This window comes from Corvus kubaryi, unplaced genomic scaffold (assembly GCF_017639235.1).
Source record: "Corvus kubaryi isolate FWS band 111438036 unplaced genomic scaffold, C.kubaryi_AGA036_p1.0 37249, whole genome shotgun sequence".
Taxonomy (NCBI): Eukaryota; Metazoa; Chordata; class Aves; order Passeriformes; family Corvidae; genus Corvus; species Corvus kubaryi.
Window position 1 is genome coordinate 3,332,379 of NW_024581072.1, and position 23,906 is coordinate 3,356,284.

At 42.7% G+C, this 23,906-nt stretch overlaps 2 protein-coding genes across 2 annotated transcripts; both read right to left on the bottom strand.

Moving 5' to 3' along the window:
• Positions 1-4,221: 4,221 nt before the first annotated feature.
• Positions 4,222-6,606, bottom strand: ATP5ME (ATP synthase membrane subunit e). The gene is made up of 4 exons (XM_042023482.1): positions 6,428-6,606; positions 6,202-6,256; positions 5,833-5,931; positions 4,222-4,361 (listed from the first exon to the last, which is right to left on the bottom strand). Exons 1-4 carry the CDS (start codon positions 6,461-6,463, stop codon positions 4,336-4,338), a joined length of 216 nt encoding a protein of 71 aa, XP_041879416.1. The 5' UTR covers positions 6,464-6,606; the 3' UTR covers positions 4,222-4,335.
• Positions 6,607-7,859: 1,253 nt separating this feature from the next.
• Positions 7,860-19,504, bottom strand: TMEM175 (transmembrane protein 175). The gene is made up of 10 exons (XM_042023481.1): positions 19,333-19,504; positions 18,934-18,972; positions 17,749-17,846; positions 16,905-16,956; positions 15,999-16,034; positions 14,543-14,626; positions 13,749-13,913; positions 12,380-12,458; positions 10,563-10,704; positions 7,860-10,067 (listed from the first exon to the last, which is right to left on the bottom strand). The coding sequence occupies exons 1-10, from the start codon at positions 19,462-19,464 to the stop codon at positions 9,404-9,406; spliced, it is 1,491 nt and encodes a 496-aa protein (XP_041879415.1). The 5' UTR covers positions 19,465-19,504; the 3' UTR covers positions 7,860-9,403.
• Between the last annotated feature and the right edge of the window lie 4,402 nt (positions 19,505-23,906).

Genomic DNA, 23,906 nt, shown 5'->3' on the forward strand with positions numbered 1-23,906 from the left:
GCCCAGCACACCCTGTGAGCTGTGGGTGGCTGTGCCCTGTCTGCCCACATGCACTTGGGTGCACAGCTTGTCCTCAAAGCCTCAGGGTGGCCATGCTGCCAGGTATTTCCAAAGGGGACCATGAATGCATGCATGCAGAGGGGTGTCCATGGACACTCAGAGTGGAATACCAGTGCAGGAGGCTGTTTCTCAAGGGTGGACCCTTTCCATGGGAGCAGTGAATGTTTCTCACTGGAGGTATTGGCCAGTTAGATGCAGGTGAAACTTGGCATAGTTCCTCCTGCAGTGGTCTCCCTTTGCAACGGGGAGCTGACTGCCTGGATATATTAGACATGGAGAAAGAAAGGGCCAAGAGACAGATTTGTCCACTGTTTTCCCAGGCGTGATGGACCGAACTTTGCTTGGGTGGGCTGGTTGTGCCACTTGCCATGATTACCTGGGACTGATGTCTTAAACAAAGTGTTTTCACATCAGATAGTGAAAAAGGCAGATAAGAAGCAGATCCTGCAGAGGTAGGGTAATGCTTTTTATCATGCCAATCTCCTTCCTTCTGGTGAGGCACAACCACATCTAACAATGTAAAACTCCCCCTCCAGCGGAGATACGGGGGTGTTCACACATAGGCCTGAGGTTATTCCTCTTTTCTGATAAGGCACAACTGGCAAAACTATGCAGTCACAAGAAGCAGGGCCAAACAGCTCTTGTGCCATTAGAAGGCAACATAAGCCATCAAAGACCCCTGAAGAACCACCCTGACTCATTTCCACAGTGTTGCATCAGACAGTGTAAAACCCCTCTCCAGGGGCAGTATCAGGCTGCTCCCACATAGGCTTGAACACATAACAACTCATCAAACTCTTTGTTGTGTGGGCCTCCATCCACAATGGGTCAAAACTGCAACCATCAGAGTGATGACCATGGACACCAAAATTGAAATGATCAAGTCTTGTCACTGGATCCTTCCTCTCCACTATCTACACTTGTCCTTTCCTTCTGCTTCTTTCTTTTCCTTATGTATTTCCCTTGGGATATTTTTATATATATTTTTAATAGAAAAGAACCAAAACAGCTACATACCTCCTTTCCACTGCAACCAAATTGTTTTAAAATAAACCTGCCTCATATACATACCAGTCATTCAGTGTTGTTTCACTCTAATCTACCCAAGGGATCTATTAACAAGAACCTCAGTTAGCCTACCTCAAAGGGCGGTCATAACACCAGGTCTGAAAAAAATGTATGTCATTGCAACACAATTTTGGGAAAAGTCTGTTGAGGGCTGTAGATAATTTAAATCTGCTTATGTCATATTTGCCTACCCTCCAGTTAACTGTTTTCACCTCTGGCTTGATGCAGCTCTCAAGTCCAGTAGGAGACAAGAGGGGATCTGTTTTGTAAGTGCCTCACTGAAGCAGGTAATGCATACAGACCTCCATTCTTGTTTATGAAGGTGGCTGTTAGGGGGTAGGAAAATTAAAATCTCTGTGAGACTGGCAGGAGAGGTTTCTCATAGAGATGCTCAGGGGTGAAGTGTATATCTTCTCTCCATGCAGGAGAAGAGGCTTGCTTGAGTGAGAAACTGTGAAGGGACTTTTAGTCCTGCATCTTGGCCATCATCTAATGTCCCTGGTGGAAGGGGTAGGACAAGCTGACACAAGACAGGACCTCTTTGCTACTGAAAAAGAGCATGTGTATGCCCTTCAGCCATTCCTTCTGCTGGAGCCTAGACTGCTGCTGGGTTGTGAGTGGACATACCTGACCTGGCATGGTCAGACATGTGGGAGCATGTACAAGGCCTCTGCTGCTGGCAGAGCTGTGAGGATGGCAGTTCTAGCAGAGAGGAAAGGATAAACTTCCAGGGAGAACGGAGAATGTGGTCCTCAGCCACCTCTTGTGAATTTGAGCAAAATGCTTACTGTCTTTTCCCAGTCAGCCACAGTCTGACTCAGGCTAAGGCTGGGAAGTGCTCCTCTCCTCCCAGGCAGGCAGGACAGGAACAACTCAACCTTCAATCAGTTCTTCAGACAAAGAGATAGTATTGAGCACTACAGTGTGGGTATGGATCTCGGCTCCACCCTTCAGGCAGATGGGTTGCATGTCTTGCTGCCCAGTAAAGGGGCTCTGTCCTATCAGCATCTCCAGATCCTGTATAAGGAAATCTCCATGAAAGCCCAGAGACAACTAGATCCAAGATTTTATTGTTGTCTGGGCTGAGTGTGGTTTGCATCATCTATCATAAAACTTGCAAGAGGAAGATCTTTTTTCTCTGTACCTCTTCCTCTACTCCTTCCACAAAACTATAGGATTAGAAAAAACTTCCAGTAGATTCAGTAGAAAACCATTCAACTCTGTCTCAAGAAGCAGCAGAGTACTCAGGAGTCACACAAATGTAGTTCCAGCAGAAGAAAACGTGAATGTAGTGTTTTCCAGAATATGGAACAAACATGAGGGGTCTTCCCTCTCATACCCTTTGACAGGAAAGAAATTTTTTCATTGCTTCCTTCCTTTTCTTGGCCTTTTTTTGACTTGAACCCGATAATCATCTACTGTCTGGCCAAAATGGGGTGGCAGAGAACTAATTTGGTCCCCATGGGATGGCTGTAAAGAGATACATGGTACCTTTCCCAGCCCACATAGGAATTCTTCCCAGTCTAAGAGGTATTACCAGGACAGCTTTCTTGCCTGGAGCCAGTATTTGAAGACAGTATGGAAAGTGTGGCAGACCTCTCCTGCATAATCAGGATGCATAAATGGTCACTCCCTATGAAAGAGACAGACTACTATTTGGCTGTACTTAGTTTGAGGAACAACATCTGTCCATCTGTAGTGTTCAGAATATCTGACTATTGGGTCAGCACCAATTCCTCAGATCACAGCACAGTTTGACAAGCCAGAATCAAATCTGACTGCCCTGTCACATGCAAGAATTGAGCAATAATCCACTGTGATAGCAAAGCTGAAAAAAAGATGTCAGAAAGGCAGAATTGTGATCAACATGCAGACCAGTGACAGATGGTCACTGACTCTCAAGGGACAGTACTGGGGCTGATACTGTTCAACACTTTTGTCAGTGACATGGACAGTGGGATCAATGGCAGCCTCAGCAAGTTTGCCACCAACACCAAGCTGTGTGGGGCAGTCGACACGCTGGAGGGAAGGGATGTCATCCACAGGGACCTGGACAGGCTGGAGAGGTGGGGCTGTGCAAACCCCATGAAGTTCAGCAAGGCCAAGTGCAAGGTCCTGCACCTGGGTTGTGGCAACACCTGACACAGCTACAGGCTGGGTGGACAAGTGATTGACAGCAGCCCTGAGGAGAAGGACTTGGGGGTGGTGGTGGATGAAAAACCCAGCAAGACCCAGCCAGGTGCACTCACAGCCCAGAAAGGCAATGGGATCCTGGGCTGCATCCAAAGCAGTGTGGGCAGCAGGGCACGGGAGGGGATTCTGCCCCTCTGCTCTGCTCTGGTGAGGCCGCCCCTGGAACACTGCATCCAGCTCTGGGGTCCCAGCATAAGGACATGGAACTGTTGGAGCAAGTCCAGAGGAGGGCACAATGCTGGTAAGAGGACTGGAGCACCTTCACTATGAAGACAAACTGAGGAAGCTGGGTCTGTTCAGCCTGGAGAAGACTGTGTGGAGACCCCCTAGCAACCTTGCAGTATCTGAAGGGTCCTACAGGGAAGCTGGAGAGGGACTCTGTCAGTAAGTGTAGTGATAGGACAAGGAGTAATGGGTACAAACTGAAAGAAGAGAAATTTGCGTTAAATATTGGGAAGAAATTCTTTCCTGCGAAGGTGATGAGACACTGGAACAGGTTGCCCAGGGAGGCTGCGGATGCCCCAACCCTGGCACTGATCAAAGCCAGGTTGGATAAGGTCTTGAGCAACCTGATCTATTGAGAGGTGTGGCCATGGCAGGAGGATGTTGAAATTAGATGCTCCTGAAGGTCCCTTCCAACCCTTAACATTCTGATTCTATGAAACTCCCCAGCCAAGTCATTAAAGTTACACATTCAGGCAGTCAATGCCTCACCAGCCTCCCCCATCTGCCCATATATATCAAATTGTATCTATTTTCTGATCACAATCACTACCTGTGGCTAATGGGTGTTGTGACTGGCTACTGCTGGGGGAATACAAGATTGTGACAGATGGCTCCTGTCACATTCTCTAAGCATTTTTGCTGCTGTTCTGTGCAATTCACTCAAAAAATACCAACTGAAGTGTAGTAAATACTTTATTGATAGAATATCACACAGAGTTCAGAAACCACAGGACAGCTCAGAGCCTAGCCATGTATTTCTATGTGCGAAATTCAGATGAAATCTGTTGTTTATTTCAGTATGGAATCTTCACTTGCTAAAAGGGAAGGAAACAAAAACATGGTTAGGAATATTAACCACTCCCATGAAGAACTAAAATATGCAAAGCACTAGTGGAACCAAAGGTTATCTTTATGTATTTTTTTTCTAGCTAGTATTTATAATTCTCACTTTGTTTATTCAACAGAATTGTAATTCATAGCTTTGGGATAAAGGCAAACTTTTAAGTTTACTCCCTAGTAAAAGGAGTTTTCAGAACTGACAAGTCAAATAAGCCCAGAAAAAGCTACCACTGCAGGTATGTTCATCTTTAAGGAACAATCTTCAGCAACTGCTCTGCACATAGTGAGAGTTTAAGAACAGCTTTTCTGAAAAACGCACACCAAAACCATTGTTGGGAACAACAGACCTGTCACACTGCCACTTTAAAACAGATTAAGCACTCTAAAGAAATAATAAAGAAAATTTCCTTTCTAAGTGCCCTGGCAACATTACAGCACAGCCTCTACCTCCAAAAACACAGGAAGTTTCATCTAACTAGAGGACATCTAAAAGATCCATTTATTTAGTCCATGACCAATGGAGATCATATGTTTAAGATGGCAAAACAGCTTTATCTCTAATGAGTGATACACATCATATTTGATTTTCTGTATGTGTAGTTAATTTAACTTTAATGTTTTGTTCAACACTAGTTTTGTTTAGGACGATGCCAATGTCACTCCTTCCCATGGGAAGAGTTACTGAGTGTGTATCTGCACCAAGAACAGCTTATTATTCAATTTTCTTAAAATTCTTCTTAGGTTTAACTCTACCTAAAAACCCTAGGTGAAACAAAACCAGAGAACACATTCCTCTGTACAGCAGCAGAGTTCTGTTAGAACTGTACAGGGAACACAAGAAATAATCCCAAAGACAAGGGAAACAATGCTGCAGCAAGAATACAACAGATGGAAAGGAATGAAAACAAAAGCAGCAGTATTAATCGCCAAGTAATGCCCTACAGGACACCCTCTTAATGTGAGAGATACAAAAAATGAAGCTGACCTCTAACAATACACCACTTAAAAGCCTCAAGTTGCAATTACATGCAGTTCCCTATGGCTTATAGCCTAGACAGTCATATTTTTGAGGTTTCTACACTGCACGGAGAAAAGGGCTCATACATCCAGATGAATAAGGGACATCGTGCTACAGTTAATACATGGATTCAGTTATTCCTCACAGAATAACCAGCAGCTCCTGGCAGTTTCTTTTTGCAGTGGAAATTCAGCCATTTAACAAGTCCTGACTGTCGCAAAAACGTTAACTCTTGCTCTGATGACCTTTTCAAAATGCAAGCATCATTAAACAGCAGCACTATTTACTCCTCACACGGCCCTAACCACTGCCTCCAGGGATTAGCCACAGGCCTCAATTACTCCTAAGAGCACTGCGGTGGAACAGCAGTCCTGCAGCCAAACACCTGCAAGGCAGCGTGGGATGAATAACCTACACCGAGGAACTACCTTCTGCAAGCTCTTTTGCAATCCGCTCCAGTTCTTCACGTTTCTTTTTCTCCTCCGCCTCTATTCTTCTCTCTTCTTCAGCAATCGGCTTCAGGTAGTCTGCCATCAACACAATCCCTTTAAAACACAACTTCCCGAACCCCCGATGGAAAGCTCCGCGCCTGCAGGCTCGCCCAAAAAGGAGGAAAAGCCAGTTCTGCTGGCACAAAGGCACATTTCACACGGATCTGTGGCTTCACACCAGCAGGTCCGTCCTGGCAGGGCCGCGGCCGGGCCGGGGGAGGCAAATGGCGGCCGGACCATTTCAAGGTGCCCTTGCGCGGCGGGCGCGGGGGAACGGGGAGCGGCCGCCCGGGACGCCACACTCACCGTATCTCTTCTTGCCGTAGATCATCCCCACGAGAAGCGCCGAGTACCGGGTGAACTGCGGGAAGCAGAGACAAGGACGCGCCCTTCACTCAGCCCACAGGCACAGCCGGCCCCCGCCGGCCCCCGCCGCCCCCCGCCCCGGCCCGCCGAGGCCGCCGGCCCCGCCAGCCCTCCCCACGCCCCGGGACACGCGGGACAGTCCGGGTGATCCCCGCACCGCCCTCACCTTGATGAGCGGGGAGACCTGCACCGGAGGGATCATCCTGGCGGCGGCGGCGGCGGCCGGAACTGAGCGCGGCGGCAGGAAGGGGCGGGGAGCAGCCGTGACCGGGAAGCCGAATGCCTGCGCTGTCCTCTGCTTCCCGAGTGCGGGCGAGTCCAGCGCTCAAAGAGCTCCGGCGGCGCAGGCACTGCAGCGGCTCTGCCGCAAGGAGGGGCTGAGGGAGCTGCGACTGTGCAGCCTGTGAGAAGGATCGAGGGGACCTCATCGATGTTTATCAGTGATAAACAGACACAGACTGAAATGCAGGAAATTCCTTTTAAATGGAAGAAAAACCCCCACTTCTTCTTCTTCCTTTTTTCTCCCCCCTCATAAGGGTAATTGAACATTAGAACGGGTTGAGCCCTTTGAAAACAGACACTGGAAAAAATTTTCACTGTCAGAGTGGTCAGGTATTGGCATAGGTTGGCCAGGGAGGTGGTGGAGTCCCCATCCCTGGAGGTGTTCAAGAGGCACGTGGATCTGGTGCAGGTGAGGTGGGTTAGTGGGTTAGGGGTTACAGTGGCAGTGCTGGGTGGATGGTTGGACTGGATGATTTTAAAGGTCTCTTCCAACCTTGATTCCATCATGCTATAAACTATTGAGTGGTTATGGTGTCTCTGTGCAGATGCTCAGTCGGACTGGACACACACCTCTGCAACCAGTCTAGCCAATCCTACTTTAAACTGGAGGGTTGGACTACATGGTTTTCAGAGGCCCCTTCCAACGACATCCATTCTGTGATTCTGGGATTGTAATAATCATTGTATTTCACTTTAATTTTCATAGATACAAAATCCTGTGGTCATTAGTAATTCTATAAAGAACAGCTAGTTACAGTTACATTTAGGAATGATCTTTCTAACTTGAGAATGACACAATTCAAATTAATGCAGTTTGTTTCTCAAGAACTTTAAAATTATGCCGGATGAGCTCTGTTTATACAAAGTCTCGAATGGTTTGTCCTCAGGTTTAGGTTCTGAGAATAAATTACTTATTTATAAGTAAGGTAAACAACAACAACAACAAAAAAACCCAACAAAAAACCCCAAACCAAAACAAAAATCAAAAAGGAAAAATGCATTATTGAGCCAATACAGTGCCTTGTAGTATTTATGCGCTGCTTTATACAAAGCATCCTTGTAAACACTGAAATGAAACTCCTTGGTCAGATTCAGATTTTGGGTTTCATTTTCTTCAGATACCAAAAGAAGTAGAATCAACATTTCTTTACATCACATGAAAAGCATTTTGGTGTTTTATAAAAAAATCACAAAACTGCTGAGGTTGGAAGGGACCTTGCTGATTTTGAAGGAAAACACCCATCTAACAATTTTAATTACAGACATCGGACTTAGGGTTCACCTACAGAGAAGAAATAAATGACTTAAAAGTTTTGTTTTTTCACTGATTGCAATTTATTACAAATACATATATTCACTACTTACTATGTGCCTGCTGCACATTAGAAACAAAACCATACAGAACCAAAAGTGCTTTTATTAAGTATCAGAAAAAAACGTTATACACAACACAAGTCATTTAACCACAACTAGGTATAAATCCCCTTGAATAGCTGAACATACTCTTCACAAGAAGTATGTAATAGTCACAATTAGATATCGGTATCAAGGTGCTTCAAAACAAAAGCACAAGTGCTTTCAAGACTGATGTCAACTGAAACAAGATATTTGAATTTGTTTTCACCTATACGTTCTTCAGGCATACTTTGCAACAGTATTTTTTTTTTTATGATGAACAACAAAATCCCCCAAATGCCTTTAATTATGGCATTAAAGTTATCAGGCACTAAGACAATTCAAGATACAAATTAACTGCTCCGCCAGAAGGAAATATAATGGCTTCTAGGACAGCCAGAGGTTAGATGACTTGATAAGCACAAAACTTATCCAGCTGCAGCTAAGTGTAAAAAAACAACTTCAACGTATCATGGACAGGAACTTCTACGGGGTTAGTTTCTTCTGCTGGCTTTCTGAGACTCAGAAATCTGTGGGATCCCTTAGTTATGCACAACTCAGGAGAAAGCTGAACTCCCTTACCTGATGTGGAACTCTTACACATGGCAGTCTCATACTCTGCCTGAATATGACACCATGCCTTCTGAATAACAGAAGGATGTTACATTGACAGACACAAAAAGCCTTAGAAATTCAAACATTTCAGATGAGCAGCTGCTGCAGAACAGAAAAAACCCTCATCTCTAGTCACAGAGCTCTTTTCCCTCAGAAATTATCAAAGCTAGTTGAAACTTGAATGCAAAGCCACGTGAATCCTCATTTGTTACATATATCGTTTTTTAGAATAGATATGCTAAAAAAACTTGTGTTCAGGTAGCTTGGAAGACTGCTATCACAATTGCAACTCCCATCTAAACTCACACACAGAACCACTCAAACACAGGTAGATTTCCAGCTGCTATCCCCTTTTTGTAACTATGCAGAACAGACAGTGCAACGATTGAAAAAAAAATTAAGAAAAAACAAAGGAAAGGAAACCAGCAACTTGTATGCGCATATGTTCTACTATGATGCGCCATCCGGAAATCCAGCAGTCTCCATGTCTTCCATGCCTCACATTCTCTTGCATAGAAGCACAAGTAGCTTCTATGTCTGTGTTTGGCTGCCATTTTGCTGGGCATCTGTGCACTTCTTAATCAATCATCACTGCGGTTACATGTCAAGCAGCATTTTTTCCTATAGGGTAACCCTAAACGAGAGGGAACATGCTTTTCTTTGTATCCCCTGTTTACCCAATATTTTCAATAGCAGATTTTGGAGAAAGGGTCTTGAGCTAAAACATAAATATGCCTCAGTTATGGCCAATACAGGCTTTGGTTTACATCAATATAATCCACACATGAATATAATGCGAGTCAGAGGAAATGAAGTTGCTCTTGTAACTTCACATGCACTGTGCGGAAATTTAGGACAGTGTTTCATTTGGAGACAAACATGCCTCCTCTTCTTCTAACAATACAACCTTCCGTCTGGAGAGAGACATCACAGACTTTATGGCAGTTAAAGAAATTCTAACAAAGATGCGCAAGGCAAGAAAAGCAAATGGTATTACAATCTGCATAAGATGGAAAATTGCTGTGCTAAATTCACTTAACAAGCAAGTTAGAAAGAAGGCCCCAAGGCTTACGCAAGGGTAGAGAGCCAGCTTGGCAAACATGAAGGCATGCTCCTTGCCACCATATCTTGCAAAGGCATGCAAAGTTTCCTCTTCATTGAGAAGGGCTGTAGTCCATATGGCAAACTGAAATATGCTGGCAAAGAAAGTGATAACGCAGCTGACCTGAATGGCTTCTATTTCATTATGAGACTTTTCTGCGAATTCACTGGTCAGCTGGTAAGCTAGTGGAAGCCCACCAATGAAAGCCAATGAAAGTATGTTAAGCAGTCCCATTAAGCGGGTAGCTTTTGTTACATAAAGGAAAAGTGAGTGATGGACAAACCACAGGAGACCAATTGTGACAAATGAGCCAAAGTAAGCAAGGTAGTTTGGCCCATATTCACTTAAAGCTTCAAGAAGACTGCTGTGGAACTTCTCCTCAACTTCTCTGGGATCAGGAACATTGTCTTCACTGTGGAGAGAAAAATTACTGGAGGAACACTGAACTGCTTTACTTTGAGGAAGTAGTGAACAACAAGCATCCACTCCATAGTTTTCTAATTTATAACTTAGTATTTTAAATAACACCTCTGCAAAGAAATTCTATAGAAAAGGAAATCTGAATGTAAGTTGGCATTCCTTTGGGTTAATTGTCACAGTGACTAAACAGCTTTTATTGATAAAAGCCTTTCATCTGAAAACTAAGCTAAAAAGTTTTGTTCTTCAAGACTCTAGATCCCAACATGTATTACACACACTGATGATCATTACTACTGTAACGTGAGTGTTAGAACCATCTTTGGTTTGTGCTCTGTGTCGTTCCAGAAAATCATACTTTAAAGTAACCACTGCAGATTTTAGAAGTTAAAGACAATGTTTGATTAATTTTATTTCCTCAAATATTACATACAGACAAAAGTTACTATATTTAACAAGACAAATTGTAAAAATCAGCACAAAGCCTTACCATATATCCAAAATGAGCAGGGTTGCTACAATGGCATAGACTCCATCACTGAATGCTTCTACCCGTTCCTTACTCAGAGGCTCACTGAGGTAAAAACTGAAGGTTTCCATGCTATGATGTTCCTCCTCTTCACTTCTCTGACCTGGTAACAAATCCAGAGGCTTGATAATGAGAAGAAGTATAAAACAAGGTAGTTCAACAACCTACTGTGACCCCCCCTTTTTCCCCATTGCCAAATATTTTCTTTAGAAAAAAGGATGCCTGTCATCCACAAATGTCAGTCACTCCACTTTTTTGGCCTATGTGCCTCTTCCTGAAGTTTATGTTTCTTTCAAGGAAAGTGCTTCAGGAACAAAAAAAAATCCCTGTCCTTTAAACCATATGGCAAACCATTATCACCACGTGAATAATGATTCAAAGCTGTAATTGAACAAAACAAATCAGATGCTGTGCCTCAGAAAGCCCTAACAGCTGTAGGGCCTCTATGCCAGCTCAGAGAACTTACACTACATGGCAGAAAAAAACCTGTCTTGAGTGTGAGGCTGAACTGGGATATCAAATGACCTGATTTAAAATAACACAAGCCTTTTGTCAAAAGGTGTAGCTTTTATAGTAAATGTCAAATACATCTCTTAAGACTGAACTCAGAACTGCCTAGCTAGCCAAAATACACTGCTTCGTGTGTATAGACTGGACAAAGAAAAAGGTTAAGGTTCCACAGGAACGCAAAGCAGGTGTAACGACAAGAAACTAAATAAAGCAGTAAATCAGCCATCTGACAGGGTGAGAGGTACAGACATGACATGACCACAAACCACAGTGGCCCCATTGCAATAAGCACACTCAATATTTGTATGTGCTTATTCTCAGGCTCTGAGAACTCTCTGGCTTCATCCTTTCAGAGCATTTCTGCCTCCCTACTATTGCTACCACATGAGGGAGTCAAGAGTATGCTCCCGTTTGCACTGTAGACAGACAGACTTGTACTAATCTGAACAGCAGCACCAGAAGCACAAAGGTGTTATTCTTCTGACCCAGCTCAGGAGTGTCAGTTCCAAAGACATTATCTGTTCAGTGGTTTTGTGGTCCCTCTCAGAGGGACACTGCACCTTTTGGCCAAGTAGGTTACATGATATCCCCTTCTCCTTTTATTTTGGCAAAGGCAACCTCTTTCTCAGCAGGATTTAAGCGCAGTTCAGGTTGTTGGTATGGTTGTGCAATTGTTAGTCCTGACACAAGGAGGGCAGAAAGCACGTGAGGGAAGGAATCATGGATTTAGGCTAACTTAAGACATGTGTTAAGGCACCTCTTTAGACCACAGCAGTTAGATTACTGAGACGTAATACCCTGAACAGTTAACTATTGTGACGAAGTTTGATTTACAGCTGCAGCGCTTGCTGGTTTGAAAATGTGTGACTATTCAGCATTGCAGAGAAGTGATAATGGCACAGAGCTTGCTTCCTTATGTTCTTCCATCTCCATGCTCTCTCTTCAGGAGGGAAAAGGGATAGATGGCCTGCAGCCATCATCCATATAGCTCTGTGTGTCTGCATGCACTTGCATTATCAGGACAAACCAGGAAGGTTTCGCACAGGGAAATGATCTTTAAATGTGTTGTGCCTTGCACAAATCACATCATAATGATGGAAAACCACGGAGCAAGGGAGACACTGTTTAGAAGCACATCAACAAACCCTAAAATCACTATGTTCTGAGACTGAAAATGAAAGCAGAACTAAAATTACTTCATTCTGGGCTGTATGCATAACATGTTGACAACCTAATCTGAACATATGCCTAGGAGTTTTGTTACTCACCAAGAACTTTGGTTTTACACCATGTAATTAATCGAGTGAGATGCGGAAAAACAATTACGAGTCCAAGAAGTACGTAAGACTGTTGGAGAAGATGAACAGTTTAAATATAGTTATCAAAATACAAATTACCTTCCAACTTTAGTATGAAAATAACTGTCAATCTTAGATCTAGTGACATTGAGAAAAACAAATCTTGACTTTCAAAAAGAAAAAACAGCTCAGCTGAAATGCACATGCACCTCCTGAATACTGCATGTGGAACCAAGCACTGCTTTTTCCTACCTAATTTAGTACCAGTAATAAAGAAAGCTAAAACAAACATTACAAAACAATTCTGCTAACAAAAAGTGTAGGAATAACTGCTTTAGAAGCTAAAGAATTATCCCAAATGATCCTTATGGGTCCTTCCAATTAATGATATCCTAAGAATCTACTGTTTGTGTCACAAAAACACATTGGTGGGTCCTAAGTGGTTCACAGGCTTTGTACAGGTCTAAGCACACACAGGAGCAACTTGGAGACTAATTTCACTGTTGTTAATATTAAAACAAACAACCAAATTACAGTGAACAGAGTGAGGAAGAAGAAAACATACTTTCAGATAAAACTAGATTTTTTCACCTTTGGACTCCTAAATGCTCCTTTCATCAACAGCAACCTGATTTCTCACAAATTTGGGGATTTTTTTAAATACTGCTAATTCCTGTGGAATCTTCCTCAAAATTCAGTTAAATCCATCTTTTCCTAAAGAACATGAGGAATGGAAGCTCAGGATACAGTCAAAAAACTAGCTTTCAGTTCCAAATAGGGGTTCCAAAAAAGATTTAAAGCTATTAATAAGGAGGAGCACCTCATTGACCTTAATTAAAGATGGAAGAGAAAAAGGCTGTGTAAAAGCAGGCCGTAGCCAAAACTACTTGTTTTGAGATGCAGGTTGTCTAACCGGGTCTCCTTACTCTATTTGCTCTTACACCCTGAGTTAGTGCAGCAATTGCATTCACTTCTCTTCAGTTTGTGCAATGTGGTGTTTATTTCGTGCACTTTCCATATTATCTCAACTACTTCTGATGCGTAAGATACTAAGGTAGAATTGAGAAGACTTTACTAAAACGAAAAAAGCAGGCATAGCAAGTAATATTGTAGCAGAATATTATTTTTAAATGATACAAATTCATGGATCAAGTTACAGGTTGATACATGTGATTAAAAACATTCAATGCAAAATAGCAGTCATGATTACAACACCACAGAACGGGCAACTGAGAAAGTCTGCATAAGTAATGCAGACATCATTATTTTCATACACAGTCCTAAAGACAACTAATACAAACTGCTGCATCAAAGTTTTCAGTTAACTGGGAGAACTTACCAAAGGAATAAAGAAAAAAGAAAAGATGGCTGCTAAAAAGCATAAAACTGGTCCTCTTAGAATAATCTTTAAGATATGACGTTTATAGAAATCCTGATTTTCGGACTCCTGTATCTGTTGATTCAGTAAGTGTGGGTGATAGAATCCATATGCTACTATCACAGCCTGCAAGGAAAAGAGCATTACTGAAATTATTACATATAAGTATATGCAGCATTTCAAATATAAGACATAGAACTATAAATCAACAAATTCCAAAACACTTCCAAACTTATTCTTCACTTCCATATCAAAGGCTGGTCCTAGAAACTCTGAGATTTGACAACATGCTGCATGTCAAGACTTTAATCTCCTCTGCAGAGCCTGTCATGACCTTTGATCCTTGATGAAGAGGAATGAAAATCGCTGTAATAAGGAACTGAAAGTGACAAAGCACTGCACCAGGAGGAAGAGTGCTGCTGGACTTGAGGCTGAAAGTCTGTGTTCCCTCACCCACTGCTGCACAGCTCAGAAATACCTCGGCAGGAAAACTCAACTGTTCTTTCCCCACGGCATTTCTACAACGAGTGGGAAAGGAATTCTGTGAACTTTGAGATCAGCATGAAACAGCTTCACATGACTGAACTTTCATCTTACATACCGGCACTGTATTATCATAACGGGCACAACATTGAAGAAGAATGCTATACAAACAACACATTTAGCAATTTATGCCCCTCACTAAGAAACTTAATTTCAGTTCTACACAAGAAAGTCTATTTAAAAGTGAAAATGTAAATGGATAGCTCCAATACCTGTATAAGGCCAATGACAACAGCACAGACACTGAACAGGAAGATGCCAAAAGGTACCCCTGGAAAGGAGGCCATTAAGGAAAACTGGAAAAAAATGCAACAAGATCAAATATTTAATTAAGAAGTGATGTAGGAATAGCAGTAAACAAACAGAAGCACTCTTCATTCAATAGTGAAACTCATATATCTAAGTAATAATTTGTATTTCACCATAATTCCATTAAATGCAATTTCTACCAACTAATATCCCAACCAAAAGCATCTGGAGAGATGGTTTTGCTCTGACATTGATAGTGCTAAACCTTAACCACTCTGGCACTGTGCCTGCATAGTAATTACAGACTGGCTTGTACCCGAGCGTAAAGTTTAACTGGCTTTGGACATGTCATAGCTGTGAAAATTCTTGATATTAGGATACCTTTTTGAATCTTTTATTTTGTCTATCTCCATGGCTCCCTGTTGTATTAATTTCTGCAGCTTCTTTAGGGGAGGATAAAAAAAAAAGAAAAGCAGAGTGTAGTAGTAAAGTAACATTGACAGCTTTCCAAAAATTATTTCAGCTTCAAGACAAAATGAAAAGTATGTTCTCTTGCTGCTAAAGATCATTTTACTGACCACAGCCTTATTTTTTGCAGACTAAATGTAGGACATATATATCCATAGAGAAACAGGTGCCTGTCTTACACATACAACAGTCAAGATGCATTTTAAGCAACTGTTTTGTTCTGTTAATATAGCATTCAGTTAATATATATTCAGCAAATATTCCTTTGAGGTCATCTGACCAAAAATTGTGCAGATTTTAAACATGAACTATCAGCTGCCAGAATCAACCTTGCGGAGCAAGTCAGAAGTGATACCACAAACTTGGTCTAAATTACAAAAGGAAAATGTCCTGCCATATACGGAGGAGTTTGAAACACAGTTTTATTTATCTTGCCAAAATTCTCATCAGATAACTTGGTTGCTTTTTTAAAAGAAATCATGGGAATTTTTTTACCATGAGGGTGGTGAAACATTGGCACAGGTTGCCCAGTCCCTGGAGACAGACAAGGTGAGGTTGGATGGGGCTTTGAGCAACCTCATCTAGTTGAAGATGTTCCTGATCTTTGCAGGGGTTGGACTACATGACCTTTAATGGCCCCTCCCAATCCAAACTGTTCTATGATTCTATGATACTGTGACTTCCCATGACTGTAATTTTTGTTCCAGTCATGGAAAATGGAACAAATTTTCTGCCCATTTTCTGCCAGGTCTAAAACATGCAATATTTGAAGGTTATAAAATAGGTTAATGAATTTTAAAGAAGAAACACTTGACTATGATAATGGATTCAGGGTTTACACTATAACAACATTTTCCTGGGTTTCTGAATACTTTGGTAAAGTCTTTCCAAATAAATAAAGAAACAAACACTTTAATTTAAACGTATGACAGATTTTAGAAAATTACTTACTGTATATGGCAAGAAGGTTATGATCATCATACAAGCCTAAAATAGAAAAAAAGCATATTGAAACACTATGTATTTTCTGGACACATCTTCAATGAGGGTATTGCTTGCTTTGTATTTTACAAAGAGATCAAATGCTTGCGCTGCATAATGAAAACCACCCACATTTCTGAAGTTACTGAGTTTTGACTAAAACAAATGGCTAGTTTTGTACACATCTTCCATGTTCTCTATCCGAATTGTACACGCTTATTTTAGAAAACATTGCAGTTTTTTACCAATACCGCAGGTAAAAGTTTTGCTATTGTTTTTAAGAGACTTCTCTCTAAAGTAGCAATGCTAAATGTACCACACCTTCTAAATAGGTGTTTCTGATTTGTCAAGAACATTAATATGTGATCCCAAAGACTTCATATCTAAAAAAGCAAAATTAAAAAAACCCAACCAAACAAACAAAAGCGTAAAGAAATGCATTGCTTTGAAAGCTACATTAGGTAAGAATTAGATGTCTTAGGATATTCTTTTAAAAGAATTTCCTCTAATGTTATCTCATGGAGCTCCAACAGTGCTCCATGAGTAACAAAATTAAATTAACTGTGTGGTTGCATACTTTCAGAGAACAGAGTTTTAAAAAACATAGCAAAATACTCAGTTCCCTCAGATGAACTTCAGACTAACCTGCTGCAGAGCTTCTATTGGCTTACAGTAAAACATTTTTAAGTTAAACGCAAGCGACTTATGAATCAGTCATAACTGATTGGAACTAAAGATCTTTGTATTTTCCTGACTTGGAAATATGACAGAGTTACGCTATTTAAAGTAGAAACTTTTGGATATTCACAGACACACTTAAGAAAAAGTGACCTGTATCTGCTAGGTTAAACATCCAGCCTGTCTGACATGACTTACCAGATTTAGAAGAGCCAGGACATCATCTATATGCTCTATCACCTGAAACAACCTGGCAAGGCAAGGCAAGGTAAGGTTATTATGAACAAGCCAACTCACAAAATATATTTTACAACACTACATATGAATTGTACATTTCTCATAGTGTAGGGGAACCCAATTTCCTTTGCTCCGGAATTAATACAAGTGCTCCAGGTGCTACCAAAACTCATGTAGCTCAAGTACAAAAGTAATTTCTTAGAAAAATATGAAAAGTGAGATACAATCAAGTCACTCATGAAGCATTTATCAAGAACCTTGTTTCTATTTGAACAGCAGAGTATCTTCAAAATATTGTAAACTTCAAAATTCAAACAAAAACTGCCCTGGTTCCAGTATGATACCTACATGCCAATTTCTTTTTAACCACCAAGACATGGCAGGTGGGGATGTCCACAGCTCTACAAAATTCAGAATCTGCAACATTACAATTGATTTTGTGACAAGTACTTCTGAGGACAGAGAGATGAGTTTTGCCCAGCTGGTACTATATCAGTTCCTTTGTTGTGGAGTATGTAAGTTACAAATTCCTGCTTTTTCAGCATAATTAGAAGTCTAATTCCATCTAGACTTTGAAGTAAAATGAAAAGTAACTCTAAAAGCTATATAATTCTTGTGTTTCTCTGTATCACCATGGCAGTGAGCTATTCACTGGTAAGAGTAACATTTCTTTACAATGATTTTCTAATATTATTCAACAAAAGACATTTCACAAGTCTGGCAGCAAGACAGAAATGTATCAGAGACATGGTTATCTCCTGCACTTTCTAACTTTTAACTTTAGATTTAAACACTGTGATCCTACCTTACATGAGCTGCCCATGCCACTGTGACTATTAAAAAGGTCATCAAGTAGACTGCAATTTTTGCTAGAAGAAGTTGCTGAACACTTTCACCTAATTTCTGAAACAGAAAGTGACACCCAAGGAAACAAAATTTAAATGTTATATTACAAAATCATTACCAACGTCTGCAAAAGAGATGTACAGTAATGTAATCTATTTTTTGAAAATGTCTCCCAAGAATGCAGTTCCCATTCAACAATCTCTTTAGTACATTGCAGAGAAACCAGTTTATTAGGAACTTGTTAAGTAGGCTGAAATATGGCATGTGATATGCCAACACATCTCTTCAATCTGTAAAAGGGCTTCCCAATGCTCTGTTCACCTTGTGATTCATCTCTCATCACCGTTACTTTAATAATGCGTTTCAGAGAACTGGACACAACACGCCCCTTTTACTTTCACAGCACTGACTTCTGCACTAGAAGCCGCACACAGGTTTTTGTGTAATGATTGTTAACAAGGAGAAAGGAGAGGGCTTAACCTCACCGAATTTTGCACATTTTACCACCAGAATGGCTTAAACAGACTCATGTAGTATATTTGCTGTGTTACAGATCTTATCTGAGCTCCTTGAATTAAGACTTAGGTCTGTTTGAGAGTAGAAAAACAAATCATGATTAAAAAAACCCATCTGTAAACATTCTCAAATTATTAATGTTTCCTAAAATTCCTGGGTATTTTCAGTATTAATTTATTTCCTACAGTCTTCTTTTTCAATCTCTGCTCATTCAAATTACATTTATTATGAACCTAACTTTAAAACTAGCATTCATATTGTGGTATAGAAGTGGCTTCACTAAGTGATGGTTTATTACCAAGAAGACCAGATGCTTTCTGAAAGATGTTTTGGTCAGATGGGCAATTCATTCTTCATAGAAAAGTAACTACATATAATCTATGGCCTATAACATATAGCTCATTCTGGCTTTATGTCAAAACATGTGCAGATAACATAAATATTCATCTTCAAGTTTTACACTCAAAGTTCACCAGTTCCTTGCCCTATGCAAAATTTCTGTTAGGTTTAATGTTCCTTAATGGTTTCTGCTTTTTAAAGCCTGTTACTTGAAATGAAGCAGGCGTGCTGAACGAGGCTGTCACATCTACTTGCGAGGACTCAAGAAACAACAAAAGCCACGTGATACCTGGTCAGGATGTATTTTTGTGTGAGCCACCGGCAAAATCTGAAATAACAAAATGTTTATTAGCACATGACGTTCTTTTCCTTGTTGAGCACTTCCCTAAAACCACACAACCCTCAGGTGCCCGCGGATGGCGTAGCCAGGAGCTACGCTCTGCAAGTCACAGCCGGTCTTGAGCCGTGGCCCGGCCCGGCCCGGCCCGGCACGGCCGGCACTGCCGACACCGCCCCGGGACAGTCGCCGACATGTCGCGACAGCGGAGCCGGGCGGCACGGGCGGTCGCGGCCCCGCGGGAGCGCGGGGCGGGCCGGACAGGCACGGGCGCTACCCGGAAACCCAGGACCAGTCGCGGCTGCCCCAGGCTTCTCCCTCCCTCTCTCCCTCCCGCCGCCGGGCGCTCACCATCACGGTAGCGATGATGGAGAGCAGCGCGTCACTGTAGGCCAGCAGCCGGTGCGATGTCTGCGTGCTGCTGCCCGGCTCCGGCCCCAGCCCCAGGCCGCGCTCCGGCGCCGCAACTCGCGGAGCCGACATGGCCCCGCTGCGCTCAGCGGCGGCGGGGGCGGCGCTTCCCCTCGCCCTCAGAGGGGCGGGAGCCGCCCGGTGGCCCTGGGAGGCAGGGGAACGCTGCTCTGGGAAACAATGGGATAGGTGTCCCTGAACCGTGGTGACGCTGGGCGTCCAGCGCCTGAAGCACCCAGCCCCTCTGATCTCCCAGGACCAGCTGAAAAACCAGGGGGTTTATCTTCTGCCATATTCTATATTCTTAACAGTGTACTCAGAAAGATTGACTTTTCTTTTGCATGTATTTTTTTTTTCCTTTTACGTTTAAGGTTGGAATTGGAGTATACCCTACTAAGGAGTATCTGTTGAATGAGAATGTTGTATGAGATACAATCACAGAATAGGTAAGGTTAGAAGGGGTCACTGGAGGATACCTAGTCCAACCTCTCTGCTCCAGCAGAGTCCCCTACAGTATGTTGCTTAGAACTGTGTCCATATGGCTTATTAATACCTCCAGAGAAGGAGACTCCGCAACCTCTCTGGAAAACCTGTTCCAGTGCACAGTCACCTGCACGGTAAAGGAGTTCTTGCTCATGTTCAAGTGGAACTTCCTGCACATCAGTTTCTGCCCATTGCATCTTGTCCTATTGCTAAACACCAAGAAGAGCCTGGATCCATCCTCTGACATCCTCCCTTCAGATATTTCTATGCAATGGTAAGATCCTCTGTCAATCTTCACTTTTCCAGGCTGAAGAGACTCAGCTCCCTCAACCTTTCCTTATAAGAGAGATGCTCCAGGCCTCTCATCATCTTTGTCATCTTGCGCTCAACCCAATCCAGGAGCTCTATGTGTCTCGTCTACTGAGGAGCCCAGAAATGGACACAGCACTCCAGATGTACCTCACCAGGGCTGAGTAGAGGGTCAGGATCACCCCCCTCAACCTGCAGGCAATGCTCTTCCTACTGCACCCCAGGCATTCTCAGCCACATGGACACACTGCTGGCTCATGGACAGCATGTTGTCCACCAGGACCCCCAGGTCCTTCTCCCCAGAGCTGCTTTCCAGCAGGTCAGCCCCCAGCCTGTGCTGGGGCCTGGGGTTATTCCTCCCCAGGTGCAGGACCCTGCACTGTCTTTTGTTGACCTTCAGACAGTTCCTCTCTACCGATTCCTCCAGCTTGTCGAGGTCCTTCTGAAGGGCTGCACAGCCCTCTGGGGCATTGGCCACTCCTCCCATCTTTGTGTCATCAGTGAACTTGCTGAGGAGGCCTCTGTCCCTTCATCCAAGTCATTGGTGAACAAGTTAAGCAACATTGGGCCCAGTATTGAACCTTGTGACAGGCCTGCAACTAGACCCTGTGCCACCGATTACAAAACCTCTGGGATCTGCCATTCAGCCAGGTCTCCATCCACTTTACCATCCATTCATCCAGCTTCCATTTATGGGCACATCATGAGAGATAGTGTTGAAACCCTTGTTGAAGTCACGGTAGACAATATCCACTGCTCTCATCCATCCAAGTAGTTGTCCCATTGTAGGAGGCAATCAGGTTGGTCAAGCATGATTTTCCTTTAGTGAATCCATGCTGACTACTCCTGATCATCTTCTTGTCATCCATTTGGATAGAGATATCCTTCAGGATCTGCTATTCCATCACCTTTTCACGTGGAACAATGTAAAGCACAAGTATTTTAGAATGCAGTATAAAATGAATTCCTGATGGAGGAGACTGAAATTATTCATTTGAATGTTGTCCCATGTGTTGTATGAAGTGTTTTACAGAAGATGTAACTTGAGCTCAAAGTGTATTTATTACACAGAATTGAAATATTTCCAGGCAAATACATACAAATCTCTGTATGGCTAGTTTAATTTTCTAGTTGTTGGGGTTTTAAGAGATCTAGGTTTTTTTCTGTTAAAGGAATTTTCCCCCATTCTGTTACTAAGACGATAAATTGCTGGGTGTTTAAGAGAAGACAAAAGGGCCTGGCCACTCTTTTGTTTCACCTGGGTGTGGGTTCAGTTCGCTCTCAGCGTCCGGAGAGAGAAGCTGGAGAGAAAGGAGCTGCTGGTTCCTTTTTTCGGCCGTTTTTCTTTTTGCTGGAAACAACGCCGGGATCCCAAAAGCCGCTTTCCCTGCCCTGCTGGAGACCGGGCTGTGGCCGCCCTGCCCCGCTGCTGCTTCGAGCTTTCGCTACGCTGTAGCCCTGCTCGCCCTGCCTGCCTGGGCCTCCGGGGGGTTCCCCCTTTGGATACATCTCGTCTGCCACCCGGGATTTGTGTTTGTGCCTGCCGTTCCAGCCTGCCGTTCCAGCCTGCTGTTCCTGAGAGCCCGGGATCAGCTGCCCAGGGGTTTGTGAAGCCTTTGTTCCATCCCTCCCCGGGATCCCAGGGCACCGGTGCCGCGTGCTCCCCGAGCTCGCTCCGGAGCGCCCCCTGCAGCCGCGGGGGAACCATCGCACCTGCCCTGCTCACCGGGAGCCGCCAGCGCCCCTGCCGGCTGCGAGCGGAACTGCACCCGAGGGGAAAGGGCCCGACAGCCGAGAAGGCTGGCACTGGGTTTGTGATTGCTGTTACTGCCATGGTTATTGCTGTTTTGTTTGACTGGTTATGTACATATATATATATATATATAGTAATATATGTATGTATATATATGTAATATATATATATGTGTATATATATATAGTAAAGAACTGTTATTCCTATTTTCCTATTTCCCACATCTTTGCCTAAAGGCCCTTGATTTCAAAATTATAATAACTCAGAGGGAAAGGGGTTATATCTGCCACTTCAAGGGAGGCTTCTGCCTTCCTTAGCAGACACCTGTCTTTCAAAACCAAGACACTATTGTATCATAATAAATTCTTAAACTAAAGTAAGGCAATTAAATAGACGAGCTAATGGATTTCACAGGGCATTTCTGATAATTGTGAATTTGGTTTAAAGTCTTTTCTTTAATGGTGTTCCCCACAAACACTTAAGCAATAATTGTTCTCTGGAGAACTGGTATTTTTTGGTGTTATGTGCTGAAAACTTTTGTTTGTAGGATTTAAAAAAAAAACAACAGGCAAGACAAAACCAAAAAGGGTACAGATGGTCTTTTTCCTTCAACTAACTCACCTCTTCACATATTGCTTTCCAGAGGGGTGGTTTTCACTGTTAGTGACTGGCCTCTCGCAGCACACTAGCTATCACTTGCATGGCCACAGCTAGGCTGTGCCTTCTCCCGTCATTGCAGCTGACATATAATTTTGCTTTATATTTTTGATGGTTGGCTTTGTCTCATTTGTTTAAGTGCTTTGCCTTCACTACTGATTTTATTATCTCATATACCTCACTACTGGGAAGTCTCCTGAAGTGAAGTCGTGTCTCTTCCTAGCATTGAAGACTTCAGAATGAAAACACATCTCTTATGAGATGTTTGCTGGTGGCCTGGTAAGGAATGTGGTTTACTCGTGATGGCCAGCTGTAAAGCCTTCTGTTGTCAGTGAAGTTGTACCTGCATTTCAGTACCACTCTTGCTGCTGTTTAATACGCTTAGGTTATGGAGCAACATTTTCAGAAATGATGAATTATTTAGAGAAGCTGAGCTCAACATGATGTATAGCAGCAGTGTAGAGCTGCTCAGAAGGACAAGGGTTTTTAAGACCAGACACAACTGTTGTTACTCCTAGGTAGCTTTTTGACACTGCTGTATTCAGGTGCTCTGGTGTGTTGTTGCCCTGTGTTCTGAAAAAAGCCAAAGGGAAATAGTGCTTCCAAATGGGAAGCGCTTCTTTGCTTAGTTTGGATACTTGAGTCTATCTGTTTCCTACTAGTGTCTCTCAATCGAGACAAAAAGTATGAGAGAAGGGGTCTTTAAAATTAATTGTGAGAGCCTGATCATTAACGAATCAAAAATTTATTGAGCTAGGGTATAGCTTTCAGTTTCAGAATTCAAGGTAACTTGTAGTAAAGCTACTGCCTTCATCCCTGCTTCTACAGAGCATGCTGCTTTGTTGCTCTACAGGTCCTGACTTAGCCATAGTATTGTGGAAGAAGAGCACATTTCTTCCACCTGGAGCTGTTATGAACATTTGTTCTCACATAAAGAGAGATTTCTGCACAGTTCACTACTGCAGCTGAGTAAAAAGTATGGATATTATGCCTAGTTGAAAACATCATTTACCCTTACAGATTCAAATAAAATCTGTGTTCTGCGTTACTATCTTGAAATGCTCTTTAGTTTGCACTTAGAATAAAGAGTAAGAGTGGAGGCTCAGGGAAGTCTGCAAGAGCACTGAACTCTGAATTAGCTATGTTCACCTTTCACGTAACGATACAGTTCTGCACAGTTTAGGAGGTTACCCACACTGAAGTATTAGGAGAGAAGTCTCTGTAGCAGTGCACTGTAAAAGCCACACAGATCAGTCTTACCTATTGAACCTTTGGGGAACAAACAGGGAGGAGCAGTGACGTCAGCTGTTTG

What these genes read in the sequence shown, in the direction of transcription:
- TMEM175 (XM_042023481.1), bottom strand. Translation starts at nt 19,464, where the DNA reads ATGTCGGCTCCGCGAGTTGCGGCGCCGGAGCGCGGCCTGGGGCTGGGG. An exon ending in CCATCATCGCTACCGTGATG is followed by an intron (nt 18,973 to 19,332) that starts GTGAGCGCCCGG and finishes TTGTTATTTCAG; the next exon opens with ATTTTGCCGGTGGCTCACAC. An exon ending in TCCTGGCTCTTCTAAATCTG is followed by an intron (nt 16,035 to 16,904) that starts GTAAGTCATGTC and finishes TTTCTATTTTAG; the next exon opens with GCTTGTATGATGATCATAAC.
- ATP5ME (XM_042023482.1), bottom strand. Translation starts at nt 6,463, where the DNA reads ATGATCCCTCCGGTGCAGGTCTCCCCGCTCATCAAG. An exon ending in AGGTCTCCCCGCTCATCAAG is followed by an intron (nt 6,257 to 6,427) that starts GTGAGGGCGGTG and finishes TGCTTCCCGCAG; the next exon opens with TTCACCCGGTACTCGGCGCT. An exon ending in TGCAAAAGAGCTTGCAGAAG is followed by an intron (nt 4,362 to 5,832) that starts GTAGTTCCTCGG and finishes CTTCCCTTTTAG; the next exon opens with CAAGTGAAGATTCCATACTG.